The 26,816-nt window shown below is 38.4% G+C and overlaps 1 protein-coding gene across 3 annotated transcripts in view; it reads left to right on the top strand.

Annotated features, from left to right (window-relative positions):
• LOC110969113 (disco-interacting protein 2 homolog C-like) overlaps positions 1–26,816 on the top strand; it is an 88,871-nt gene that overhangs the window by 3,496 nt on the left and 58,559 nt on the right. The window contains exons 2-5 of one of the 3 annotated variants that reach the window (XM_051940150.1): positions 20,792–20,863; positions 21,242–21,346; positions 22,718–22,843; positions 26,157–26,453. In XM_051940150.1, coding sequence (XP_051796110.1) covers positions 20,792–20,863; positions 21,242–21,346; positions 22,718–22,843; positions 26,157–26,453 — 600 coding nt within the window. The remainder of the gene's footprint in view (positions 1–20,791; positions 20,864–21,241; positions 21,347–22,717; positions 22,844–26,156; positions 26,454–26,816) is intronic. The other 2 variants (XM_051940151.1, XM_051940152.1) reach the window with 2 other exon arrangements.

The following is a 26,816-nucleotide window of genomic DNA, read 5'->3' on the forward strand; positions in this document are numbered from 1 at the left end:
GGTTTATTGACTGCACATATTCACAAAAATGAGCAGAAACCAGCAGAAAAACCCTAAAAAATGAAGATTTGCATGCGAAAATACCAAAATTCTCCATAGATGTAGTTATTTTAGGGCAACAGCAGAGTAAACAGGTAGAATAATGTGGTGAAAAACTGCTGTAACGTCACTAATTGACAAAATAATGTCCCTTTTTCTTCACTTCTGGACCTGTTTTAACTAAAAATATGAATTCTGTCTCATACAGCGACTGGATCTGTTGTGAAAACCAAAATTAGCTCCACATTTGTTCTCAGTCGCCACCTGGTGCATTCATTATGGCTTTTCTTTGATATATATTACAACATGTCCAGCATAAATTAGTGCAAAAACACACAAATTACCCGCTTTAAAAGCCGCCAGAATACAGGACAAGGCACAGATGTGTTCATCAGGTCAGATAGAAGACAGGTTTGTTGACATGCAGGCTGCAAATGTGCACAAAAATGAGCAAAAAACATTTAAAAAAAGTGAAGATTTGTTCACAAAGAACATGATATTATTCTGACAAACAGCTATAATGTCACTAACTGACAAAATTGTATCTTTTTTCCTTCAGTTCTGGACCTAAAACACACAAATTACCCAGTTAAAAAGTCACCAGAATGCAGCATTTAAATGAAAGATGTCGACAAAACCAGGCTACAGGCTGCTCTGTCGCCACAATATTAAGGTTCTTCTGTGGTTATGTGTTGAAAAAAATCCATAAAATGTCGCCAGATGGCTTGAATATAAAGTACATGAATGCATTTTATTCTGAAAAGGCTCAAACCCTGCAGAGCCGTGGTGTATCTGTGGTGACATTCAGATGTGACTTTGTGGTGCAGATTTAAATGAAAGTGTCGACTCGTCCTGCAGGATTTAGGACCGCAGCGTCAATGCAAGCAAATGACCCCAAACGCTTCAGGATAAAAGTGTTTCTGCTGCTTTAATCCTGAAGGAAAAGTAGCATAACTCTCATTTCCCATCACCAGTCTGTCTGGTACTTTACTGCGTGGATCTACTGAGTTTTATTGAACTTTATTTAAAAGACACACAATTTGTTGACATGCGGGCTCCAGAAAAATGAGTGAAAGATGCTGAAAAATGAAGATTTGGTCTCAGAAACGAGCCTTACGTCGGTTTTATGGAGATATTTCAGCTACAGAACAGATGATCAAAAAGGTGTCAGGAACTGGATGATGCAGTGTTTTACTTTATGATCAAAACGACAGAAGTTAGACAGAAAAACCAGTAAAAACAAGACGTCGCAAAAAATGAGACAAACGACACGACACAACCAAAAAGAGACAACAAAAAAGTTACAAAGTGACAAAAAATGGACACATTTTCCTGCACATCTGCAGCCTGCATGTCAGCAAACCCTGAAATGAGCAGAAATGATGACAGGATGAACAAATGTGCATTTTTTTTGCAGCAAATTCTGCTGGAAATGTCTTCATTTAAGTTAGAATTCTTGCACCAGACAACATTTAAGACTACAAAGAAATATTTATGGATGTAATGATGTTTTACACATCAGTGGCTGTATGAGACATCATTCATATTTATTATTTATGGATGTCAATTAGTGACATTATAGCTTTTATTCAGAATAGTGTTCTTTCTATGAAACATAATTCATACTTTTAGTTAAAATAGGTCAGAAAAGAGGTATAATTTTGTCAGGTAGTGGCATTAAAGCCGTTTCATTACGCTTCTTTGGTGCTTTTATTGTGGTGGACACATGCACTTCCTGAAATTCGCTTCAATTTTGGCAACTAAAATCTTCCTTTTCAGACTTTCTGCTCTTTTTTATTTGTACATGGAGAAACTCTCTGCCTCCTGGAGCTCTTTAGAGAACATTTTTTCTTTTTGTGTCAAGCACCAAACAGCGAGTTTGCATCTAAATCGTTATTTAGGCGTTTCTGGTGGATGTTTTGTAAATTCTGGGGTGACAGTTGAACAATATGACGTGAAAACGGTTTAACTTCTGATCAGAATCTGCGGCTTTAACCTGAAACCCGTCGATCCCGGTGACGTCCTGTTTGTTTCTGATGGGTGGAAGCTTTCATTTATCCGCTGCAGCGACACACAAACATCTTAATCCGGCCCGGAGCGTTTATCAGAGCAGAACCTGCTGTCGACGTTTTGAACCACGAGGAAACGTCACGGCCCACGTCTGCCGCCGCTGAACGCTCAGGACGGCCAGGTGAGGCCCTGAGAGCGATGGAGGCCGCCGGGTGTGTGTTTGTCACCCAGCCATAGAGAGTGTGTGTGTTAGAGTGTGTGATTACAGAGTAAGAGCAGCAGATGAGGCCGTTTTAATGGATGGCATCTTTTCAAAGAGGCTTAAAGCCGGACAGGAAGCAGGAAAAACACTCTCCGTCCTCCTCGTCTTTGTGATTCAGCTTCAGGTCGTTTTTGTGAATCGCTGCGGATCGTTCTGGTCGTAAAATGTCTGGAAATGGAGACGAGTGCTGCAGTTCAGCCCCGAATTATTCACAGTCATGACAGCTTTTTATTTACAGGGAATCTTTATGCGAGCAGCGGACGGAAATGACACAAAGAAGCGACTAAAGACAGGAATTATCAGTGTTTTCTTTTAACTCTCACTCATCTAAGTCGTCAAGTCGAGCAGACGGATAGATTTAAGAAAAATAAGGAAACTCGTGTGAAAAATATCATAACAGCATCAATATTCTGTCTGTAAAATGTCTACAAATAGTGACAAATGCTGCATTATAGCCCTGAATTATCACCAAATGTTGATTTATTGTGAATTTATATCTGATCAGCTGTTTTTTTCTGACTAAAAATGACAGAAACAAATGACAAAAGATATATAGTGTGACAGTATTGATCATTTCTGCCTGTGAAATGTCTGAAAATAGCGACTAATTTAGATTTATAGTGATTTTTTTATGTGTCCAGCAGGTTTCTTCTGGCTGGAAATGAGACAAACAAGCAACTAAAGACAGGAATTCTTCGTGTTTCTGAGCTGTTTCTTTTAATCTAAAGGGTCAAACAAAGTAGATAGATGGCTAGATATAGATAGATCTTAGAAAAATAAGGAAACTCGTGAAAAATATTGTGATTCTGCCTTTAAAATGTCTACAAATAGTGACAAATGCTGCATTAAAGCCCTGAACTATTCATATCCTCACCAAATGTTGATTTATAGTGAATTTTTATGTGTCCAGCAGACATTTTCTGGCTGAAGCAAGTGACAAAAAGAAGGAAAGACACTGTATTAGAGAGTATTAATGATCTCTATCTGGGTCATTTTTGCAGTTTAACAAAAAAAAAACACGTCTCAAACTTCATAACCCTTGAAATTGTGACAGATTTTTCATTATTTTTCTACCATTTAAAATGTTCTGGTAATTTCTGCTATATTCTAGACAGAAGTCTGGTAATTAACTCTGATTTAAAAGTTTTTATTTAACTTTATCTAAAAGTGTTGACATGCAGGCTTCACAAAATGAGCAAAAAAACAGCAGAAGACACTGAAAAAAGAAGATTTAGTCGCAGAAATGAACCTAATATCGACTGAATGGAAATATTTCAGCTGCAGAGAGACGGATGTTGACCAGAAACGGGTCGTTTATCTGCACTTTGTGAAGCAACACAACTAATTTGTTTGATTTGTCGGGTGCAAACTCAGATCTAAATGTCATCCAGAGGAAAAAAAAACAACCTAAAACTATTTCACATCTTTTTGCAGCCAAAGGAAAAGAAAAAACTCAATGTTTTCTCATTATTTTTATTGCTTTGGATCACTTTTGTGAACAAGTGATGGATCGTTTGGCCTGCAAAGTGTCTGAAAATACTGAAAAATGCTCCAGTTAAGCCCAGAATTATTCATAACCACAACAAACTTTGATTTATGGGGAATTTTTATGTGTCCAGCCGACTTTTTCTGGCTAAAAATGACACAAACAAGTGAGAAAAGGCAGTAAAACACAGTGTTAGAGATGTTAATCAGGAATTTCAGCCATTTCTGTGCTGTTTTTTCCATTTTGCCCATTTTTTTCCTTTCAATAATCAGTTTTGAAGTATTTATTTGCCTTCAGATCAATCAAACAGTCTTTCTTGATGTCTCCACTTGGATTTCGTTCCTCTTTGTGATGATCTGCAGATCTTTGAGGTTCTTCATCCATCTGCTCTTCAGTTCCTCAACAGGTTCTTGATGGATTCAGGTTGAAACTCCAACGTCTTTACTGTTTCTTCTCCTTTATGTGTCAGATCTTTGTCTTGTAGGACATTTTCTGTTTGTCCTCTTTTCTCACGTTTTACTTTGACGATGCTGAAAAACTCCCATAAACCTCCTCGTTTGACCGTATAGACGGAGTTCTTGGGGTTCAATGCTTCTCCAAACATTTTTCTCTCATTCAACCACAGAAAAACTTCCTCCTTCTTGGTCCAACTGAGCTTTTGTGGAGTTTTAATGGAGACTAACCTTGTCCAGAGTCTGATTGAAGATGTTTCTGCCAGAACTGCTCTCATGCTTCAGGATTCTTGGATTTGTCTTCCAAGTGAGGAACTTCTTGGACTTCTTGCTTCTTCTCTGCACTGTAGATCCTTGGGAACTCTTAGATGTGACTTTCTAGCCTCCAGTCTTCTTGTAAACAGCATCAATGTGCAGCTCTTTCTCAGTGATGGACTCTAGTATCAAGCTCATGAAGTTCTGCACTAACTAGAGAGCTACAGCATCATCTGTTCCCAGTTTATGGTGTAATGGAACACACTGGAACATGATCAGAACTGATTAAAATGCTACAGGAGTTGCATTTTCTCAACAATTTGCAACAATTTCAAGGATTTTGAGCATTTTTTTGACATGGAATCTTTATTAAAATGGTAAAAACAGACATAGAAGTAGATAAAATTCATGATTAATAGTCTCTTTGTCCCTTATTTGTATCATTTCCAACAAGGAAACCAATATAATTGACTCTAAATCAAAAATTTATCAGGCATTATTTTTAGCTGAACTACTGATTCCTCCAGATTGCAAGTCATTTCCTCAAGCAAAAACACCCCAAAATGTGCTTGCTCCTGCTTATCTATAACAAAAAGTGAACATAACAGGATCAGGTTTTGCTCAGCTGGTTGGGCAAAACAAGAAAATATGAAGATTTTGATCAAATAATCCAGAAACCACACTGGAGATTCAGTGATAAAGACAATAACTGTTGAAACGCATTGGAGGAGGCAGGTTTGAGCAGCTTTGCACCATAAATCTACCCTCTGTTCGGCCCTGGGTTTGATTTCTTTGGAAATTTCGATGGCATCTTGAAAACATGAAAAGTGGAGATCAGGTTGTCTCGAGCATCTCGCCGTTTATTTTAGGAAAACCCTGAAGCTCAGACAAAGTTTAGAAACACAGAAAAGCAGCACATCTGCAGGTTTTGTTGAATTAAAAAGCATCTTGAAGATTAAGATTTGTCATTTTTGCTCACAAGAGCAGCAGAATGTGAGAATTTCTTGCATTTTTGCTTCTTAATTCATCAAAATAATGACTAAACACTGGAATACTATTAGAGTCACTTCATTTTTAGCTTTTGAGGAGGTAAAAGAAGCCACAGATCTCCTGTTGCTGTTGTGACTCCTGGCAGTGAAGTGAAACAGGTCTTCTGAGAGATTAACCACGTTTTCAATCCACAAAGACCTCTGCTTCCAGATAAGCAGCGTTTGAGGACGCCGAGCCTCGGCCGTTATTGGAACCTCAGGCGACAATTTCCTGTCAGATTTGACGGGCAGAGAAACTTTACTCCTGGTCTTTGAGGAGGCGACGCGACGCTGCACCTGTTTATTAGATAAACTCGGCAATCAGCTGAGCTCCGGCCGATAAGCCTCGGAGCCGCCGCATCGCTAAATCCCATCATCCTGCTGTATTACTGCGACCTCTGCAGCGTCGCCGGGCGTTTAGCTGCAGCTCTTTATGCACACGGACTCCAGATTTACACAAAGTTACAGCTTTTACTGCAGAGCTTCCTGTTCGCTGAATGCTGCAGAATGTGGAAGTTTTATTCCCGTTTCTACTCATTTTTCTCTGCATTATAAAATCCTAGTGAAACAGCACAAGCATGACTGAAAGTAGAGAGAACTCAGGAATATCTTCTGTGCGGTATGATACAGTTTTAAGGCCATGAATCATAAAAAAGAGAAACAATGTACAAAAAAAACTAAGACTGGAATCCACATGCACATATGTTCCACAGCTGTTACCAATAGTGGAAATAATTGGTGCTTCTACATGCTAAATTTTTACTTTTTGCAACCTCTACGAACTCCAATAGTAAAACATTATGGATCAGTCTTTTTGATATGTGATAATTTAGGGAGGAAATTGCAGTATTTGTGCTACAATGAATGGTGTTCTACATTAAATTAATACTTAATAACTGGTAGAAAACTGGTGCAAGGACAAAAAAATGGCTCCACATGCTAAAAGTATTTAATATTTTATTTTACAACCTCTACAAACTCCAAAAACAAAACATATGTGATGATTTAAGTGAAATACTGCAGTATTTCCTCTAAAATCAATGGTGTTCTGTATTACTATTATATCATAATTATTTATTATAAATTGGTGGAAATACCAACGAGCTAAAAGATTTAATTACTACTGCAATGCATTTAATTAAGTGATGGTAACGGTTCCCCTGAATTAATTTTTAGAGTTGGAGCTCATGAACCCTGAGATGTTTCTCTGCTCTGTTTAGACACAACTTTCAGTTTTTCCAAATACTCCCTGTAATTTTAGTCACGTGATCTTCCATCGCAATTAAATCGTTCATGGCTTTTTAGTTGGACCAAGGAACACAGAATTTTTATTTTTTTTGTAGAATCCAGTTCAATCAAGCAATTTATTTTTGGCGAATTTTTAAACGTGACGTGTAGAATAATGATTTTAAGACTAGATTTGGTTCATTTAGTTTAAGGGCTGTTCGAAAAGGGAAAATGTTGTGATTTGTTTCTGTTTTTGCAGGTTTTACTAATAAATGGTGTCATTTTGGCATAACATTTAAAGATTACATGTGTTTCTAACCTGCTGGTGGGGTTTGGCGTTTAAACGGTTAAAGTTTGTGGAGTTTCTTTGTGTTTGTGGACCTCTTTAGATGTTTTTCTGGATTGTTTAAGTTGAATCTGTGGGATCCGTCAGAGGTGTCCGACCAGCAGGAACTGATTTGAGACGAGTGAACGTCAACTTACATGCATATTTAATGGACAAAGTGCTGCTCAGGTGTGAAACCGACGGAGCGCTTTCTCCTCTGCTAAATATTTCACGTCGTATCAAAGCTTTTATCGGGGAGGCGATGGAGGAGCTTCACCTCTGACTTCTTGCAGGTTTTTGTAAAATGCAGCAGCTTCAGATTCAGACAAACATGCATGCTGGTTTCTGAGTGATTTTAGGGAATAATTTAGGACAATATGAAACTATAAATCCTGAAGAAAGTTCTTTTATCAGATATTCCCAAAACAAAAATTAGATATAGAGATGATGCAATGCTAAAAATGAAATAAGGAAGCTAAAATATGACTAGAATGGAAAACTATACAGCACTGGAAATGATACTGACACAGTGAAGTAATATAGCACATGAAAATGAAGTATTGCACATTAAATTGGTAAAGAAGGCAACGTTCCCAGAGTGGCTAAACACAAAACAGTCATACTAGCACTTTGCCTCAATAAAATGGTCTAAAGTTGGCAAAAATTCTCCTTTACATCTGATAAGAAAAGTGAATAAACTGATAAAAGTCAGCGGCAGGAAAGTTTTGAGATCCTCCCTGTTGATCTGTTATTTGCCTAAAGGATAATAGATTAGGTCAAAAGCACAAAAGTGACATGGACTTGTTAATCTCTGTGTGAGGACCCCAAACGTAAGGGAAAATAATATCTGTCTTCATGTGGCCTAATGGAGTCCAGAAGCCTAAAATTTTGCGGGTTTGTGAGCAATTTAGACGATAATATCCCAAAAAAAAGTTCCCAGACTAGCCAAATGAGCAGTCATACTAGAAGGTTTCCTCATTTTACAGTAAAAGCAAATAAAACGGTTATTATTAATGGTTATAACGGGTATTATTTGCCACCAACACATTTCAGTCGATAGCAGGAAGTGCTGGGCCCTGATATCCTCCCTGTTGATTGATTGTTTGGCTAAAAGTTGACAGAACGAGTCGACAGAACAAAAGTGTTGTGGTTTCCGCTTTCAAACGGGAAGCGAACCGGTGACAGCTCAGTGTTTCCAGGACAGAGCCGCTGTCAGTCGTCTGTTTGAAGTGACGTCCGACTCCGTCAAGTTGAGCAGGACTGGTCCTGACCGGTCGACAAGTTGGATCAAAAACATTCAGAGCCACTGAAAATCAATGTCAGGATTTTTGCTGATGATCCGCCGTCAGATCTGCTGCTTGTTTGGCACCGAGGTGGAAAATGGAGGTGGGCTGCAGCTAATGGGTGGCTGTGGAGGGAGATTTTAATAAACATATCATCCAAAACCAACAAAATAGTAAAAAAAAATCTTTACAGAAGTGCGTCAAATAACATACTTCTTTCACTTACTTGCACCAAAACAGTATCTTCTTTCCTCCACCCTGCAGATCACCAATAATCAATACAGATCATCAATAATCAATACAGACAGTTAAGTCAAGGGTCAGATAGCCAATTAGTGATCCAACAGGACAATGTCAAGCGAGAAATCTGAAGTTGCGAGACAAAAGTGCCTCTTTTAAAACAAAAAAATCTGGAAAAAAATCCAAGAATCTTCCATGGTTGCATCAAGAAACTCCTAAAAACTCCGTCCTGGTCTCACTGTGTGTCCACAAGTTAATTTTCGCACTGAAACAAATGAGCCCCAAACGTGATAAGAACTTATATTTAGCAGACCTGTAATGTCCAGGTTGACTGTTGGGTCGATAGGTGCTCATACATTGGTTGAACAGTCTGTAAGAAGAAAAGATCAGCATCAACAGTCTTTTTCAAAACTTTTACTTGCCCCAACCCAATGGAGACTGTTTGGTTGGACTTCTGTAATGAACGTTACACCGCTTGATCCTCACTAGGGTCACAGGGGGTGCTGGAGCCTATCCCAGCTGACTTGGGGGAAGGCAGGGGACACCCTGGACAGGTCACCAGTCTGTCACAGGGCTACATATACAGACAAACAATCACACTCACATTCACACCTATGGGCAATTTAGAGTAACCAATTAACCTCAGCATATTTTTGGACTGTGGGAGGAAGCCGGAGTGCCCGGAGAAAACCCACGCATGCACAGGGAGAACATGCAAACTCCATGCAGAAAGATCCCAGGCCCACCCCGGGACTTGAACCGGGATCTTCTTGCTGCAAGGCGAAAGTGCTAACCACTAGGCCACTGTACAGCCCGTCTTGTGTATCAACAGACACTAAATATTAACGGTCTTGAATCGGATTAGGGACACAATAAACGGCAAAAATGACTTGATCAGGAACTGCTTAGTGAATCTGAATAATTTTATTTATTAATGATAACAAAATTGAGCTATTCTTTAAACTTGCCTTGATTTAATACATGTCCTCTAGTGGGAGGTCATTAAGTATCACAGAAGTCTTTGTCATGGTGCCCCTTTACCAGCTAAACCCCCACAATACTCTGCTTCCCAACATAGTGGTACAACCAGTTACACAACTAAACTACAAGACTGTATTATCTAGAAAAACGGTGTCGGCATATGCCAAATATTAAATGACGACAAATGTGAACAATTCATTAAACTGGTCTCATGTAGGGTAAGAAAAGCTGCTGAAGCTTTGTACCATTTCGAACGACGATGACGGTTATTTTAAAAGTTTTTGAGGAGTTTCTAGCAGCAGCCGTTTGTGCAGGATGATTCTGATTTGCATAAATTAGCCTTGACCTCATATTTATGTAAATGAGGAGCAGTGAATGTGACGCCCGGTCTCTGCCACAGTGTAACGCTCCATTGTTCTCGTAGACAGTGAATGGGACGCATAGAAAAGAGGATTCCTGTGGACACCTACTGTAACTTATTTAACATTTATGAACGTTTACTTTCTAGCTCACATGTTGGATCATCTTTAAACAGCAGCTAGCTTACCTGGGCTATATTAGTAGCTGTTGAGCTGGATCACCATGTTTAAATGATTTATGATGCTGCAAACTCCAGCTGTTTATGTTAGATTAGAATTAATTTAGGCTAGAGGGAGAGAGAATGAACTCAAAGATACTCAGTTTACAGTCACAAAGAAGGAAAGAAACCAGAAAATCTTCACATTGAAAAAGCTGGAATCAGAAAAAGTAGCCGTTATTTTCTTAAAAATGACTCAAACCAATTGATCAATTATCAAAATAGGTGGTGATTGCTTTAATATTGCAGCTTCATGGCAGGAAATATTCTTCCAGATTCTCCTCCAGGTCCAGATTTAGCTCAACAAAACATCCAAGCACAACCAGGAACTGAGTCATTTTTGATGTCGAGGCCAACAGTTTCCAATCTGTGCTTTTATTCTGGTCCAGAATTTTAGACATTCGCTGATTAGCCTGTAAAATATCAGAAGAAACAAGTGGATTTCTTCAGATGGCTAGCGTTTTTTTTTTACCCGGATTCAACAATAATACATTTTCAGTGATATGAAACACATTTGAACAGCTAAACCTACCATTTTCAATCAGCAAATGAGTAAAACGTCACTTTAAGCGAGCAAGAATCATGATCGATTCTAATTCCAGAATCCCGTAGCTCAGGATTTTATATTATTTCATATTTATATTATTCGTTGACAGATGTGTACAGTTTTCCCCATTTCTACAGTATTCGAATGTGACAGTGTTGGAGAATGGACAAAACTGTAAATAATGAGCAGTTTTCAGTCTCCAGGATGTGAACATTTTCAGTATTTTGCTTTATATTGTCATGACTATTCGTTGTTGAGGGTTTTCAGTGTCGGTTCTGATTCTGAGGAGTCGAGCAGTTTATTCTTTTATCAGTTTCAGTGATAATCTGGTTCCCAACTGGTCTGTTTTGTTAAATTAGAGTTAATATATGATATATAGTCACCACTGTTGTTGCTTTTTAAGGCAGGATTGAACTCTTCGTTGTGGACAAACACAAATAAACTGCATTTTTTTAAAGAATTTTGATCTTACAGTGCCTTTATAGACTCTCCAATCTCAATTTCAGTGGTCATAAAAGTCTTCTACATGTGGATTAGAGGCCCAAACATAAAAGAAAATATTGTTTTTACATAAAATCTGTATTGATATGGCCGTATTGAGTTTAACTGCTTAAAGTTGTGCCGGTTTCTGAGGGATTTCAGGCGATAATTTAAGACACGATGAAACTTTATCATTGCCAGATGTTGCCAAAAAGGAAAGTAATGAAATAGAAGTACGACACAATACTGAAAATGAAAGAAGGAAGCTGAAATATGACTAGAATAGAAGAGTATATAGTGCTGGAAATGATGAAAAATGAAATATTGCATGTGAAATTGATAAAGAAGGCAACGCTTCCAGAGTGGAGCCGTTTATTCGAGTTTTACTGTATTTCCACTGGTGGCATCTTAACCCACTGTTCTGACTCGATGGCCTGCTTCTCTGGTTTGTCTGCTGTTGGGGACGTGACACTTGGCTGCTGCTGCTACTGTGCACACTGATATAAATATATAAATATGTGAATATATGAATATATGTGTGTCCGGTGGCTCTGCTGGGCACTGATGAGTTGTAAAGCCAGAGGACTGCAGCGTCCACACGGGTCTCTGCATGTGAGAGCTGCAGCCCAAAGCATGACGTGTGTGTGTGTGTGTGTGTGTGTGTGTGTGTGTGTGTGTGTGTGTGTGTGTGTGTGTGTGTGTGTGTGTGTGTGTGTGTGTGTGTGTGTGTGTGTGTGTGTGTGTGTGTGTGTGTGTGTGTGTGTGTGTGTGTGCGTGTGTATACTCGGTTTCCATGGCGTCTCCTTGTGGGTGGTTCTCGGTTCTCGGCTGTTCATGACGATGCGATAAGAAAGAGGAGATCAAATAAAAAGCTGGATGTTGAAGATAAAAGACGACAGAGGAAATAAAACAGAACGACTGTGAAAGATTCAGATTTTTAACACTTCGGTGTGATTTTTTTTTCCCAACAATTTGCTGTCATTTTGCAATTTCCCAGTTTTGTTGCACAGTTTTTACCGTATTTAAAATTTTAAATCATTTTTTAAGCTGATAGTTTTTACATTTGTCCTGTTTTGTTAAATTTAAATACATTAATAACTAGTACAAATCTCTTAAAAACATGAAAAGTTCCATGTTTGAAAAAACAAATTATGCATAATATCAAAAATCTGTGGTAAAATTTGTTCTTCTACAATATTTGGTTGTAAAACTGCACAAATCAAATCAAAAATCATTATTTTATTTCCATATTTGCCATTATTTGAAAGAAAAATTCTGTAGATGGTACATTTTTAAATACTCATCAACTGTTATTTTACACTTTTTGTAAAATAGTTTTGTTAAATTGAATTAAAACTAGTAAAATCACAGGGAAAAAAATCATTAATTTACATATTAACTTTGAAAAAAATTAAATATTTGCAGTTTTCATTTTTTTAGTGCTTAAATATTAGTTTTCATAGTATTTTAATGAAAAATATAAACAGTTGAACTTAAACTTCTTTAACAAGTCGCTGTTATTTTGCATTTTTCCTCGTTTTTAAGTAAAATCTAAAACAAAAAAGTATGTTGACTGTGCAAAACAGTAAACTGTAAATAATCTGTATTTTTTATAAATAGTAATTCATCATTTTCCAGAGTGCGTCTCATTTAAATCAGTTAAAAGCACCATTTCTGAATGACGAAACGCCGTAAGTCGAGGACGTCATAAACCGAGGACCTCCTGTATGACATTTACAGAAGTCAGTGCAGTAATATTTTTACATTAATATAAAAAAATTGTTCAGATTTGATCCAGAGCAGTTTGTATTTCGAGCAGACGATAAAGTTTTAATATCAGGACTCCATCGTATAAGACTGCAGAATATGAATCTGTTTTATTAATAAGCTGGTTGTCATTTAGTTTGGTGCAGAACAATAAAGGCTGACAGAGCAGAACATTTAAAGAAAGCAGAGTTTTAAAAGTGAAATAAACAGGAAGTGTTATAAAACAGAACGGGACAGATCGGGGTTTGAGTAAGAGGTGCGGGTCGCCGTGGGAACCGGAGGGAATGACTAACCGGTGCAGAACTCTGATGGAAGAACTCCCAGAAATGACCAGACATCACAGATTGATCCCAGATAATGAGTCTCTGATCTGGACGCCTCTAATAGCTCCTGTTTCGTTTTTTTATGTCTTTTCTCTTGTGGCAAACTAACAGCTAAGTGGTTAAAGTTTGGACCAGAGCAAGTGTGAAACAGGCTCGTTTGAAATGCCAAAAATTGGCCCGTTTTTGCTGATATTTGCTGTTTTGCTCCGTTGTGATGACGAGTTCTGGATGTCAGACGGAAACAGGGATTTTATTCTTCTGCTCGAGCTTCTGACTTGTGAAAATCTTCTGCTTTTCTTGGTCTGAAGTGATAATATATTGATAATATTTAAGGTTTTGGATGAAACATTTATACTTGGAGACACTTGGAGAAATGTTGTGCGCTCAGCTTCTGGTGGTTTTAGATTTGTGCAAAACGAATAATCAAAGAATTTTAACTTCCACTGTCGTCTTAGACTTTTCTGAGGTCTCTCTACTTGTAGTCATGGTTGTGCTGTTTTTATAGAGGTGCAGGAGTTTATATTGCAGTGAAAAATGAAACCACAGTGAGAAAAACTGAAGCAGGAGCTAAAAAGCAGTTCAGAAGGTTGAAGGAAATTCTGTATTTGTGCTGCAGGAAAGAAGGAAAATCAGAATGTGCAGGTCAGAGTTTTAAGAAATCAGAAATCGTTTCTTAATGAGCTCATTAATTGAAGACATTTTTGTGATTAGTTGCAGCTTTAAATATTCAAATCGTGGATGTTGTTTGGAGGATAAATCCTCCTGACTGTCCTTGAGGATAAAGCTGAGCAGAAAACCAGAGAACACGTTGATGTGTTTGCTGCAGGAAACAGTTTTCATGTTTGTGGAGAACCTTTTTTTTTTTTAATTTTTGGAGCTTTTGGCTGAACAAACTCAGCGGCCGTAAAAAGTCCAATCTGCAGCGGGCCGCTATCGATCGTCTCTCAGCTGTGAGACGGTAAAAGAGGCAGCGAGGAGGAAGTAATTAGACTTGCCGATACAGCCGCTAACACACACTGACACACACATACTAACACACACACTGACACACACACACTGACACACACAGACATATGCGCGCGCCCTGGCAGGTATCATTAGCCCACTTCTCACATCTGATGCTCCCAATCCAAGATGGCCGTCACAGGCCTTCTCCAGGAGAGCCGTTGCCTAGCAACTCCCTCCCTGCTCTGCTGCGCTGCGAGCGGAAGATGGCGTCTCCCAGCGGAGTGTGTGTGTGTGTGTGTGTGTTAAAGAAGAAACAGGATTATTGATGGGCTGCAGTTCATCTATGAAACGCTTCACTCACATCTACCACACACATTTAGATACACACACACACACACACACACACACACACACACACACACACACACACACACACACACACACACACACACACACACACAAACACACACACACGTGTATACTGGCAGAAAAAACATTCATACACGTATATATATGCAGTACACACTCATACATAATACATACTCATACACAAATATATACACAGTATACACACAGTACACACTTACACACATATATAGAGAGAATACACACATGTACACACACAATACATGCTCACACAAAATGCACTCAGACACACACACTTGTATACACACTACACACACTCATACACACATGTATATACACAACACAAATTTATATGTGCATGTATGTATGCAATACACACTCACACATGTACACAATACACACTCACACATGTACACAATACACACTCACACAAAATACATATACACAATACATTTTCATACACTTATGTACATACATAAAACACATTCATACACATGTATACACACATGTATATACACAATACACATTCATACACACATGTATAGGCACAGTACACACTTATACACACATATATGTACACAATACACACTCACACAAAAAGGCATATACACAATACATACACTTATACACATGTAGATACAAAATACATATATATATATATATATATATATATATATATATATACACAGTACTGCTCATACACTCATATGTATACACAGGACACACACACATGCTTATGTATGTACACAATACACACACATACACTTATATACACATCCATGCGCACATCTATAGAGAGAGAACACACATACATGATGTGTGTTTAGTAAAGGTTTTACTGATGATTTTAGGTTTTAATCCTCCTTCATGATTCCATTTACTTTGTGTAAAGCTCCAGTTCCACAGAGCATGATACTGCCACCTCCATGCCTGATGCTACGTTTGGTGTTCTCGGGGTTAAAGGCCTCACCTCCTCTCCTCCAAACATGTTTCTGCTCAGTTTTTGTTCCAACTTTCCTCCAGAGATCCATTTCTTTGTCCAAACCTGAGTTTAGCTCTGAGGTTCTGCTTCTAGAGGAAGAACTTCCTTCTTCTTCATGGAGCCTCTCAGCTCATATATTTTAGATAATAAACACTCATGCACACAGCTGGCAGATCGAATCCAGATGTTCTGGCCGTCCTCCACAGTCAGTCAATGAAGCACAGACTGTGTTCTTTCTGACTCTGTTATCTATCTATCTGTGAATGACGCTCTGTTTTTCAGCCTCAGTTCATTCACTCAAACTCTCCCTCTTTATTTATTTCTTTTGGGTGTTAATTCAGGATTTTGGAGACATATTTTTTGCATTTAAACCCTTTTCAGACATGAGATATATAACTTTGATGCTCTTTCAGTCTGTTAAAGTGACGCCACACGTGTCACTTTTATTGTCCGTCACTGTTTGTTTAGTAAACAGTCAAATTCTGTCAATATGTGTTGATAATCTGACTTCAGCAACAGTGAAGTAATTACATCCTGACAGCTGTGATGGAGCTCAAACTGAGGACTGTGGAATTACTGATTGAACTGAAGTTGTGTAACCGCTCACCTGTCTGAGGTGAAGAAGTGTACAGAATATCACAGCATCTGATCCATTCTGTCTCCATGTTGGTGATCATTAAAATAATAAGTAATGAATGATGTCACTGTTCTTTGTAGGTGCAGGTGTTTAATAAGTTCTACACAACCGGAAGCAACTCCCAAAACCTGCATCATATCTGTTATGGTCGAGCCTCATTAATCTGACCTGTTTTATTATGTTAAAGTTTCATTTTTCAGTTCTTTAAAGAGGTGGAATTATAGAGCAAAGTGGACGTGAAAGGTGCATGCATTTTGTCTTTGGATCTCTATGATGTTCTTGGAACAATTTTAAAGAAAACCCTTCCTGTGCTTCATACACATATATTGTTGTGTTGTGCATCACTGTCTTTTAATGCAAGTCAGACTAAGAGAAAGCAGTGCAGGTCTGAAAGGAGCTTTTGTTTTGCAGAAACGTTCGATCTGTCGGGAATAAATGGGCAGCGAGAGTGTGCTCAGTGGAGATTTATGAGCTTGATTTGCAGTCGTGAGTCTCCTGCAGGAACAAATAGTCCAAGAAGCTTCTCTCTCCAGGAAGTGATTCGTATGGAAACTGGATTTGCTGCAGTTCCACTTTGGAGGATGAAACGTGTCAATATTTGTTGGCGGCTTGTTTGCATGCGTAAATGCACAACTGCAACCGAGCCCTCGAGTCATGCAACAACCCCCCCCCACCTGAAACAACAATCCGTGAGCAAACAGCTGAGTTCATCTTTTTGCAAATTGAGTGGCTGAGTCCCCACTCAGGTGTGATAATTTCACAGCAGCTTGAAGTAAAGTCCAACACCAGCAACGACAAACAGAAGTAAGCCTCTTTTTTACTCTCTGCAGGATGTTTTTCAAGCAGAAACATGTTTGACTCTTTAGTATCCGTCTTTTCTAGTAGTGTAGACGTGTTTACAGTCAGGTTATTGTCAACACAGTGATTATTCATTATCTGTGCAGCTAAAACATTGTTCCTCTGTGCTGTAGAGCTTTTTGTTACCAAAAATGAACGGACTACTTGACATGGATTAATCCGCCGCTGAAAATAGTCTCCAATAGATGAACTTTTCCCTCCTATTTGTGCCACTTATACCCAGCTGTTTAGGAAATAGACTATAGATTCACATCTTTAGCGGAAAAGTGGGAAAGTATTGTGTTAAATGACACTTTTCATGGCATTTGTTGGCATTAACAAAACTTTCCAGACTTATCTCTTCAAACAAATGTACACAAACGTCTTAAAATGAGCTTGAGGTGAGATCATTCGGAAGTAGGTGCAGTATTTATTGAAGTTCTGGAGATGAAAGGTTCAAACTGTGAAATGCTGTGAGCAATTGAAGGTAGGAAACAGGACAGAAGTTCACTGGTGGTAGTTGGGAAGACTTGGCAGATGGTCGATGACCCAGAAGGATGAGGTGGTGACGGATTGACCCAAAGAAAGCAGACAGAAAGATCGTCGGACAAGCGAGGCGATGTTGGAATTGTGGCTAAAGTGCCTTTTAGGATTGTGGTGTCCTGGTTGGGTTGACTGGTTGGTCGATATGCTCTAATCCAAGCAAATTCTCATTGGTCTGACAGTTGCTGGTGTTATTTTCAGAAGTGAAAAAGCTCAACATCAACAACCTTCTAGGATTAATCCATTAATGTTGGCGACAGGAGGAACCAACTACCTGTAAGCAGCCCCATGTCTAATAGGAACTGCTGGGTCTGGAGTCGACTTCAAACCGTCTGACACCGTGTCAAACAGATAAAACCGCAGCAAAGACACACAAAACTACCCGAAACGAACACCAAGAGTCAGAAAATGGTGACAGAAAAGGCCAGAAAAAGATGCAAATTAGCACTGAAAAGACACAAAACAACTACTAGACGTGAAATAATGATTTAGCGTCACAAAATAAAGTAAGAAAAATACAAAATGAACACAAACACGTGATCAGAAAGAGACTAAAAGACATACTGGTGATTTGACAGCATAGGAGCAGGAACAAGACTTTATCAGTCATAAATGATCTCTTGTAGGAGCGTCACAGTGATCAAAAACATGAATTCATTTATTAAATTCAACCTTTAAATGCGAAGTATGGCTCTATTGTAGTCGCGTAGTAAAATAAAATAGTGATGCACAAATAAGAAACATAGATAGCAACAAAATATTACAGAGAAAAAGAAGATTAGTAAATTAAAGTTAAAAACAAATAAATTAACTACAACAAAAGCAGCAAAAACTAGATGAAATTAATAGAACAATTCCAGCTTTAGTTGTTCTGCAGGTTTTTGTCTTTACAGTGAGTAAAACTGGATTTTTCAAGCTTAGTAAAAATGGCACTTTGCAGTGTTTTGCAATCATTTTAGTATGTTTGGTAAAGGTTCATGATAAAAGACAGTACTGAAGTAATTTAAAATGGTAACAAAAAACAATAAGACTCTTATAAATATATATAACCCAGTGTTATAGACAGTGAAGGTGGTGCACCCTCCATCTTAATTTTGAAAAACATCCCCATGTGTTCATTATTTTCACCTGTTTCCAGTTGAATGGTATTTTAAGGCTCTTATTGTGAAAAGTTGTCCTCTTCCACCACTGGATTTCACTCAGTGCTCCGTCTCTTTGGCAATCAAATGACAATCAATAACTAGCCAACTGGTGTGAGTCGATTTAACAGCTTTTAATTGGGACCGACCAGGAAGTGTTAGCTCATGCTAGCCCTGCGGGTGCTGAGATCGACGGGTTTAGAAACAGTGACGCAGTGTGGTGCTTATTTTAGACCGAATACTACTTTAAGACTTGTGCATTAATGGATTAATCCTGGAGGTTTGTTGATGTAGAGCTTTTCTCCTTATTGAAGCAGCACCAACCAATGAGAATTTGGTCGATTAAGATCATATCGACCAACGGCTGTAGTCTCAAAGTCATGGAAGTTGTGGAAATGAAGGTTTTCACTCAGTTGAACTCAGTTTTTTTAGATTTCAGTGTCACTGCAAACCCACACAGCTGCTCCTTTGACACTGTTTTGTAAGTTAGAAAATGCAGTGTTTCTGGTTGCAACGTCAGATGTGGTTTTTCAGCTTCAGGTGATGTTTTGTTGTGCACATGTAGGGTAAAAACGACGATTCCACACTTATTCCGTCACAATTCATCTGTAAATTCCTCCTCTGCAGTTTTTTTAATCTAATGATGACATTTTTTTCAATTATCATCCATCATCATTCTTTGAAACATTAGTTTTGTTCTTCCTTTTATCCATTAAAGTCCATCTTTTGTATTGCAGTAGATGCAGAAGATGCTGTAATAAATCCAGAGAGATTCTGCCGTTAAAGAGAGGTGGCTGTTCTTCAGTTCGCATGTTCCAGGCTCTATTCATTTGCTCCTCTGGAAGTTTAATCCTCTTATTTCGTGTGGGACGGATGATTCACCGGCAATCCATCACAATTTTCTGCAACGTCATCTTTGGTCCTCCAGGTTTTCATTTTAGTTCTGTCTCTGAAACTAAACACTGACACCAAAGATGGAGGAGTTTCCACTGACTCTGAGTTTTCTCTGATGGAATCATTGAAACATGAATCTTTGTCACAAAAGACAGTCGTGCATTTAGATTCTTACATCAGTTTGTTAAGGGTCTTTTGGAAAAATGATCAAATCTCTGGATCATAAATATACATACGGTCATTATGTTATTTGGTCAAACATCCTCAACTGGGCATTTTTGGTTTCTGCACACAAGCTTCTGGTTTGTATTTGATTCTTCTGAACAGAATTGGTGCAGTTCAACTAGATTTGTTGGTTTTCTGGCATATATTTGTTTCTGTATCACAGTCGATATGTTCTTGATGGTTTTAAGTCAGAACTTTGGGGAAACCAGTCTAAAACCTTCATTCCAGCCTGATTTAACTGCTTCTTTACCTCTTTGGTGTGTTGGGGTCATTGTTTTGTTGGAACTGTGTCCAAGATCCACCTTCTGGCTGATGATTTTAGGTTTTAATCCTCCTTCTTCGTGATTCCATTTACTTTGTGGAAAGCTCCAGTTCCACAGAGGATGATACTGCCACCACCATGCCTGATGGCAGGTTTGGTGTTCTTGGGGTTAAAGGTCTCACCTTCTCGCCTCCAAACATATTTCTACTCATTGTGGCCAAATCAGTTTTCATCTGAGTCCATGTTCTGTCTCTGAAACAATGAAACACTGACATCAAAGATGGAGGAAAAACTGAAGCTTTAAAGTGAATATCGAGTGCAGACAACGAGGCCTTGACAACAAAAGAAAACTGTGCTCCACTGTGATCCATTATAATAGCGAACCAACACATCACCATATGTCCTTGACAGCGTCTGCATATGTGAACGTTATTCCTGTTTTCTTCATTTCCATCGTTTTTCATCGTTCTGCATGAGTTTTGTTTCTGTTCGCATTCTTCTGTTTAATTAACAGTCGAAACACAGACGTTAAAAGACTGGGAGAGACAGAGGAGGTTGACAGGAAAAAATTAAACCAAAAAAAACAAAGGATTAATGAATTAATTTAGCAATTAGCTGGGCAGAAACAGCCTCCACCGTCTCTCTCACTCTCTTATTTATCTCTATCTGTTTGCAGGCGACATCACTCAGAAGGGTTATGAGAAGAAGAGGTCCAAGCTGATCAGGGCATATGTTCCCCATGCTGGAGGTAATTTAGCGACCTCTGACCCCGACACACACCAGCTATCATGACAAACACTGCAGGTTTCAGATAGACAAACCGAGTCCCTGGAGCTCAGCTTGGGCCTGCTCCTCCGACAGGCCTCCAGATCTGGTCGTTTATCTCAGGTTCTGTCAGACAGCATTCTTATGATTTCTTCTGTGTCGATTATTTTACGTTGTGAACTCAGAAAAATATGATTTTTCTGCAAATCATCTCCATGTTTGTGTTTTGTTTTTTTTGTTTGTTCTTTCTTGGCACTGGATCTACTGCTTTTGTCAAACGTGTCTGTGGATATGTGTGTGTGTTTATATATATATATATGTGTGTGTGTGTTTGTCGCCTGCTTGCTGGTTACCTCTGTAGGTATGGAAGGTCCGATGTCCCACCGGGCTCCACTCGGACCTCCGTCTGCTGCCAGGTTCCACCGACGGAGAACCTCTGGCACCAGAGATGAGCGCTACCGATCAGGTACTGAAACTACACTTAAACTACACACAACTTCAACTACGGCCTGTTGTGGACGTTCAGCGATGTCGAGGCAGACACAGAGAGACACATTGGAGACTTGGATAACTTAAATCACCAGTAAGGTTTACTGATGTCAGGAGAAGTGACACTAACAGAGCAGCAGTTCATGCAAGCAATGCTAGCATCAGTTCTGAGGATTCTCTCTGATCTTCAGGTATATATTGTGGTTAGGAGAAGGTCAGATTTAGATTACAGACCAACATGGAGACACCTCGTCTGTTTAGTCACGTCAGAATAGACAATATCTAACCTTGACCATAGCAGGGAGTCCTATCATATCTTGCCTGTCAGAAGATAGTTTAGGATGATTTGTTCTCCTTCACCTTCACACCTATAGTAATAATCATTTTTAATTCTTTGACACAAATTTATTTGTATATATTGACGCATTGTGTAATCTATTAGCAGGAAACCAGTGGAGACTTTGTGCTAAGCTAACTAGCTTTGATCTGATGTCGAACCCTCAGCAAGAAAGCTAATGAATATTAAGATGTATTATAAAGGTTGAAATAGACAGTTAGCTTAGCATAAGGTCTGGAAAAAGCTAATAAGAAAACCAATGCAGCAGCACTTTTTAATCTATTAGCAGGAAACTTTTGAGTGGAGACTTTATGCTAAGCTAAGTAGCTCTGACCTCATGTCGAACCCTCAGCAAGAAAGCTAACAAGCGTTGAAATTTTGCTTTTATGTTGTATGAAGGTTCAACAGACAGTTAGCTTAGCATAAAGCCTGGAAAGGGCTTAAAAGAAAACAAGTGTAGCAGCAGAATTGTTTAATCTATTAGTAGTAAACCAGGGGAGACTTTATGCTAAGCTAACTAGCTCTGATCTCAAGTTGAACCCTCAGCAAGACAACTAGCAAGTGTTAAAATGTTGTATAAAAGTTAAATAGACAGGTAGCTTAGCATAAAGCTTGGCAACAGTTGATACGAATGCCAACCTAGCAGCAGCATTGTTTAATCTATTGGCAGGAAACCAGTGGCAACTTTATGCAAAGCTAACTAGCTCTGATCTCACGTCGAACGCTCAGAAAGAAAACAAACAGGCACTAAAATGTTGTACAAAGGTTAAATAGACAGTTAGCTTAGCATAAAACCTGGAAACAGTTGATACGAAAGCCAACCTAGCAGCAGCATTGTTTAATCTATTGGCAGGAAACCAGTGGAGATTTTATGCTAAGCTAACTAGCTCTGATCTCACGTCGAACCCTCAGCAAGAAAGCAAACAGACACTCTTCACTTTGGGTTTGAAACACACATACTGAGTTTACAGTGAACTGACTTTGTGTGAACAAAACCTATTTTTCTGCCAGACGTCCACACTGAGGCGGTTCAGGCTGTATTGGCGCGACATGTAGAGAGGAAGGTTGCCGTGCCGATGCCCTCGAAACGACGATCGCTGGTGGTGCAGACCTCCATGGATGCCTACACACCTCCAGGTGACAACAAACACACAAAACCACACACTTTAAGACTCATTTTGAAAGATGTGAGGCGAATTCAATCAAACCGTAAGATTAGAAGCAGCTAAACGTTTCATCTTCTACCTGTGACTTTTAAAATAGCTGTGCGATTAATATAAAAAAAAAAACAGCTGGAAAAAGGCACAAACCACTGCAGTTATCTGAGCTGCAGCCTGAAGTTTGACCCTGGAGAGTCGCCCAGACAGGATTATGACTTTAATGCCGCCTCTCGACTTCTTAGGCGCCAAAAAACTGCAAAGACGCACATTTTTTGTGGCGTAAAAAAAAGAAAAACGGCGACAGATTTACAGTCAAAACAAACCGCAGAGAGCCAGAAAACAGCCTTTAAAAACAGGGAAAATGGCAGCCATCTGTCAGGATTTGTGTGCAGAAGTGACCTTTACCTCAGATATGAGCTCATCTGGTTGAGTTTAATCAGAGCTGATGCAAGATTTTGATGCTGATTGAATTTTAATGAAGGAAACGTAATAACTTTGTTCACCACTAATTTGCTTTTTAACCTTTGAGGGGATTCTTAAACGAAGCTGGCGTCCAACCTCAACGGCTGGTCACTTTTCTGACGTAATATCTGAGAATATCCGAGTTTTGGTCTTAGAAATAGACGATTTTGTTTCTTGTAAAAAAAAAATTAAAAAAATCTCGTAAGTTTACCACTTTAATTAGTGATTAGTTTAGCTTTTCTTATATAATTGCCACCTCTAATATATTTTTAGACTATTTATTTTTTTATTTTGTAAATTTATCACTTTAATCTATAATATCCTTGTTTTCCTTCTTAAATTAATTCCAAACAATATTAATTAAGAATTAAGACTATTAAAAAATACTTTTTTTCTTATAAATTTACCACTTTAATTAGTGGTTAGTTTAGGTTTTTTTGTAGATTTGCCACCTCAATTTTAGAGAATATTTTTATGTAATTAATGCCAGATAATCAAGAATTAAGCATATTAAAATACATATTTTTTCTGAGACAATGTTTGATTTTTTTCTTGTAGATTTACCATCCTAATCTAAAAAAAAATCCAAGTTTTTGTTTTATAAATTTATGATGTTGTTTCTTGTAAAATTACCACTTGAAAATATGTTTGTTTTTTCTTGTATATTTCTGTATTTTTTCTTGCAAATTTACCACCTTACGCTGAGAGAATATTTGATTTTATTTCTCCTCAATCTACCACCTTAGTCCCAGAGAATTACTTTTTTCTCTTGTAAAATTACCACCAAAATTTAAGAGAATATCCTTGTTTTTCTCAAAAATTTGTGTGTTTTTTCTAATAAATTGAACCACCTGAATATTACAGAATATCCAAGTTACATTTCTTGTAAAATTACTACTATAATGTCAGGGGAAAATATCCTTATTTGTTCTTATCAATTTAGAAGAAAAAAAGCCATCAAAATTCTGAGTTTTTCTCTCAATATTACTCCTCTAATTCTGCTGACGTCCTGACAGCACTGCTCTGCTGTTTAACTCCAGATTTCTCTACACGTCGATGTTTCGGTGTCATGAACTCGTCTAAAATCACTAAATTCACTCCGACTCTCTGTGAAGTGCAGCCTGCAGCCAGCTTTAAATAATTTGCGTCTTGTTTCTGCATAAGCTGACTAATTATTGACATTTTGGGCTCCAGAACTTGTTGCTTTCGGTCGCTCAGAGGTCAGAAAACTTCAGCAGTGTAAAGTGTGAATCATGTTCTTACACTGTGTTACTGACTATTAAAAACCTCCATTCAGATGTGTTTATTATTATCATTTTAAACTGAACGCTTCTCCACTAAAAAACCAGAAGTGTGAAGAAACTCCTAAACATTTCTATCTTGATAGCAGCTCATTTATATCGTAAAAAATTAACACAAAACTACCTCCAAATAGCCCTTTATGGTTCCATCTATATTGCATGTCATAAACGCTACGTTTCCTAGAATAAACAAAACTTCGAAAACATCTCCTTAGAAGAGCCTGGAGCCGATCTACCTGCTTTAAGATGAACAAATAGCATCTTCAGGGTAAAACTCCAAACCTGAACAAGTCTCTGTTCCACTGTAATAAACAACTTGTGGCTGTGAACACTTCAGCTTTTAGTTTCTGTGAAAATAAATAAACATGTCTGCGATCGATCAATATCAGATGAATACCGGATTATTAATATATAAATAAATGATTACCTAAGAGCTTCCTATTGATTTTATTTTCGCAGAGTTTGATTGTAGAAATAGAACTATATACTGCATTTGTGTGTTGTTGTCACATATTGCTTATTATTTATTAATACTGTTTCATTTAAATATTGAATCATGGTGAGTTAAATTAGACTTTTTTGACAAAAAAAATGACCAAAAAAAAGACTCTTTCATGTCAAAATGAAAACAGATTTCTACAAAGTGATGCCAATTAATTAAAAATGTAAAATGTGCATGCAAAATTTTTATAGCATAAAATATGGATATTTATAAAGATAGTTGTGAAATTGTGAACTAGTGAGTAGAGACTTTACACTAAGATGTGAAGCTAACTAGCTCTGACCTCATGTTGAACCCTCAGCAAGAAAACAAACAAGCACTGAAATGCTCCTTTAATGTTGTACGAAAGTTAAACAGTTAGCTTAGGATATAGCCTGGAAAACGCTAATGAGAAAACCACTGTAGCAACAGCATTGGTTGATCTATTAGCAGTAAACCTTTGAGAGGAGACTTTATGCTAATATGCTAAGCTAACTAGCTCTGATCTCACGTCGAACTCTCAATAGGAAAGATGTTGTATAAAGGTTAAATAGACCGCTAGCTTAGCTTAAAGCCTAGAAAAGCTAAAAAGAAAACCAACCTAGCTGCAGCATCTTTTAATCTATTAGCAGGAAACTAGTGGAGACTTTATACTAAAACGCTAAGCTAACTAGCTCTGATCTCACGCCAACCCTCAGCAAGAAAACAAACAAGCTTTGAGCGTTCCTTTAAAGTTGTACAATGGTTAAATGCTGTAAACAGTTCGCTTAGCATAAAGCCTGAAAAAAGCTAATAATAAAACCAACCTAGACGCAGCATTTTTTAATCTATTAGCAGAAAACCAATGGAGACTTTATGATAAGATGCTAAGCTAACGAGCTCAGATCTCACATTAAATCCTCAGCAAGAAAGCTAACAGTCTTGAATGTTCCTTTAATTATGTGCTAATGTTTTTTTCCTGTTTACCTGCTGATGTGTCTATGTTTTTGTGATGTTGTGTGGAAGTTGTGCACTAACAAATAACGGCGGCTGCTGACTCTCACCAGGCCTGTCCCCCCTGTGCTCAGACTCGTCGTCGGGGTCCGAGGAGGAGGCGGGGCCGGGCGACGACATGTCGGGCATGGAGCACTGGATGAGCCGCCCGTCACAGCTAGGCCCCGCCCACCTGGGCTCCACCTCCTCCTCGTCCTCGTCCACTCAGAGCGGCGGCAGCGGGAACGCCGGGCGGCTGGCCGACTCGCTGGCGCACACGCACATCTCGCACCTGGCGCACTCACACCTAGCGCACACACACCTGGGCCAGTCGCACCACCAGCAGAGCCACCTGTCGCAGTCGCACCACGGTAAGACTTCAGTCCAGGTTATTGTCCTCGGTAATGTGAGTCTGTGGTCTGGAAATAGTCAAACCTGCTCACTTAGATCACCTGAGTGTCTTGGTAAAGGTGGGTTAAAGAGGAGGGAAAGTGTCAAAGTACGACAATAATAATAATAATAATGATAATAATAATAGTAAGGGGGCAAAACTGTTGAAATAAGATGAAGATTTTCAAAATTAATGAATTTAAAAACACCAGTCAACACAATAAAATGCAACATCCAAGTACGAAAAAAACTGATGGAAGAAAAATATAAGGTAAGACCATAAACACAAGGCTGCAAATGCTAATAATCACAGTAGTAGCAGTAAAATAGATATGTATGTAAGT

The sequence above is a fragment of the Acanthochromis polyacanthus genome, chromosome 20, assembly GCF_021347895.1.
Source record: "Acanthochromis polyacanthus isolate Apoly-LR-REF ecotype Palm Island chromosome 20, KAUST_Apoly_ChrSc, whole genome shotgun sequence".
NCBI lineage: Eukaryota > Metazoa > Chordata > Actinopteri > Pomacentridae > Acanthochromis > Acanthochromis polyacanthus.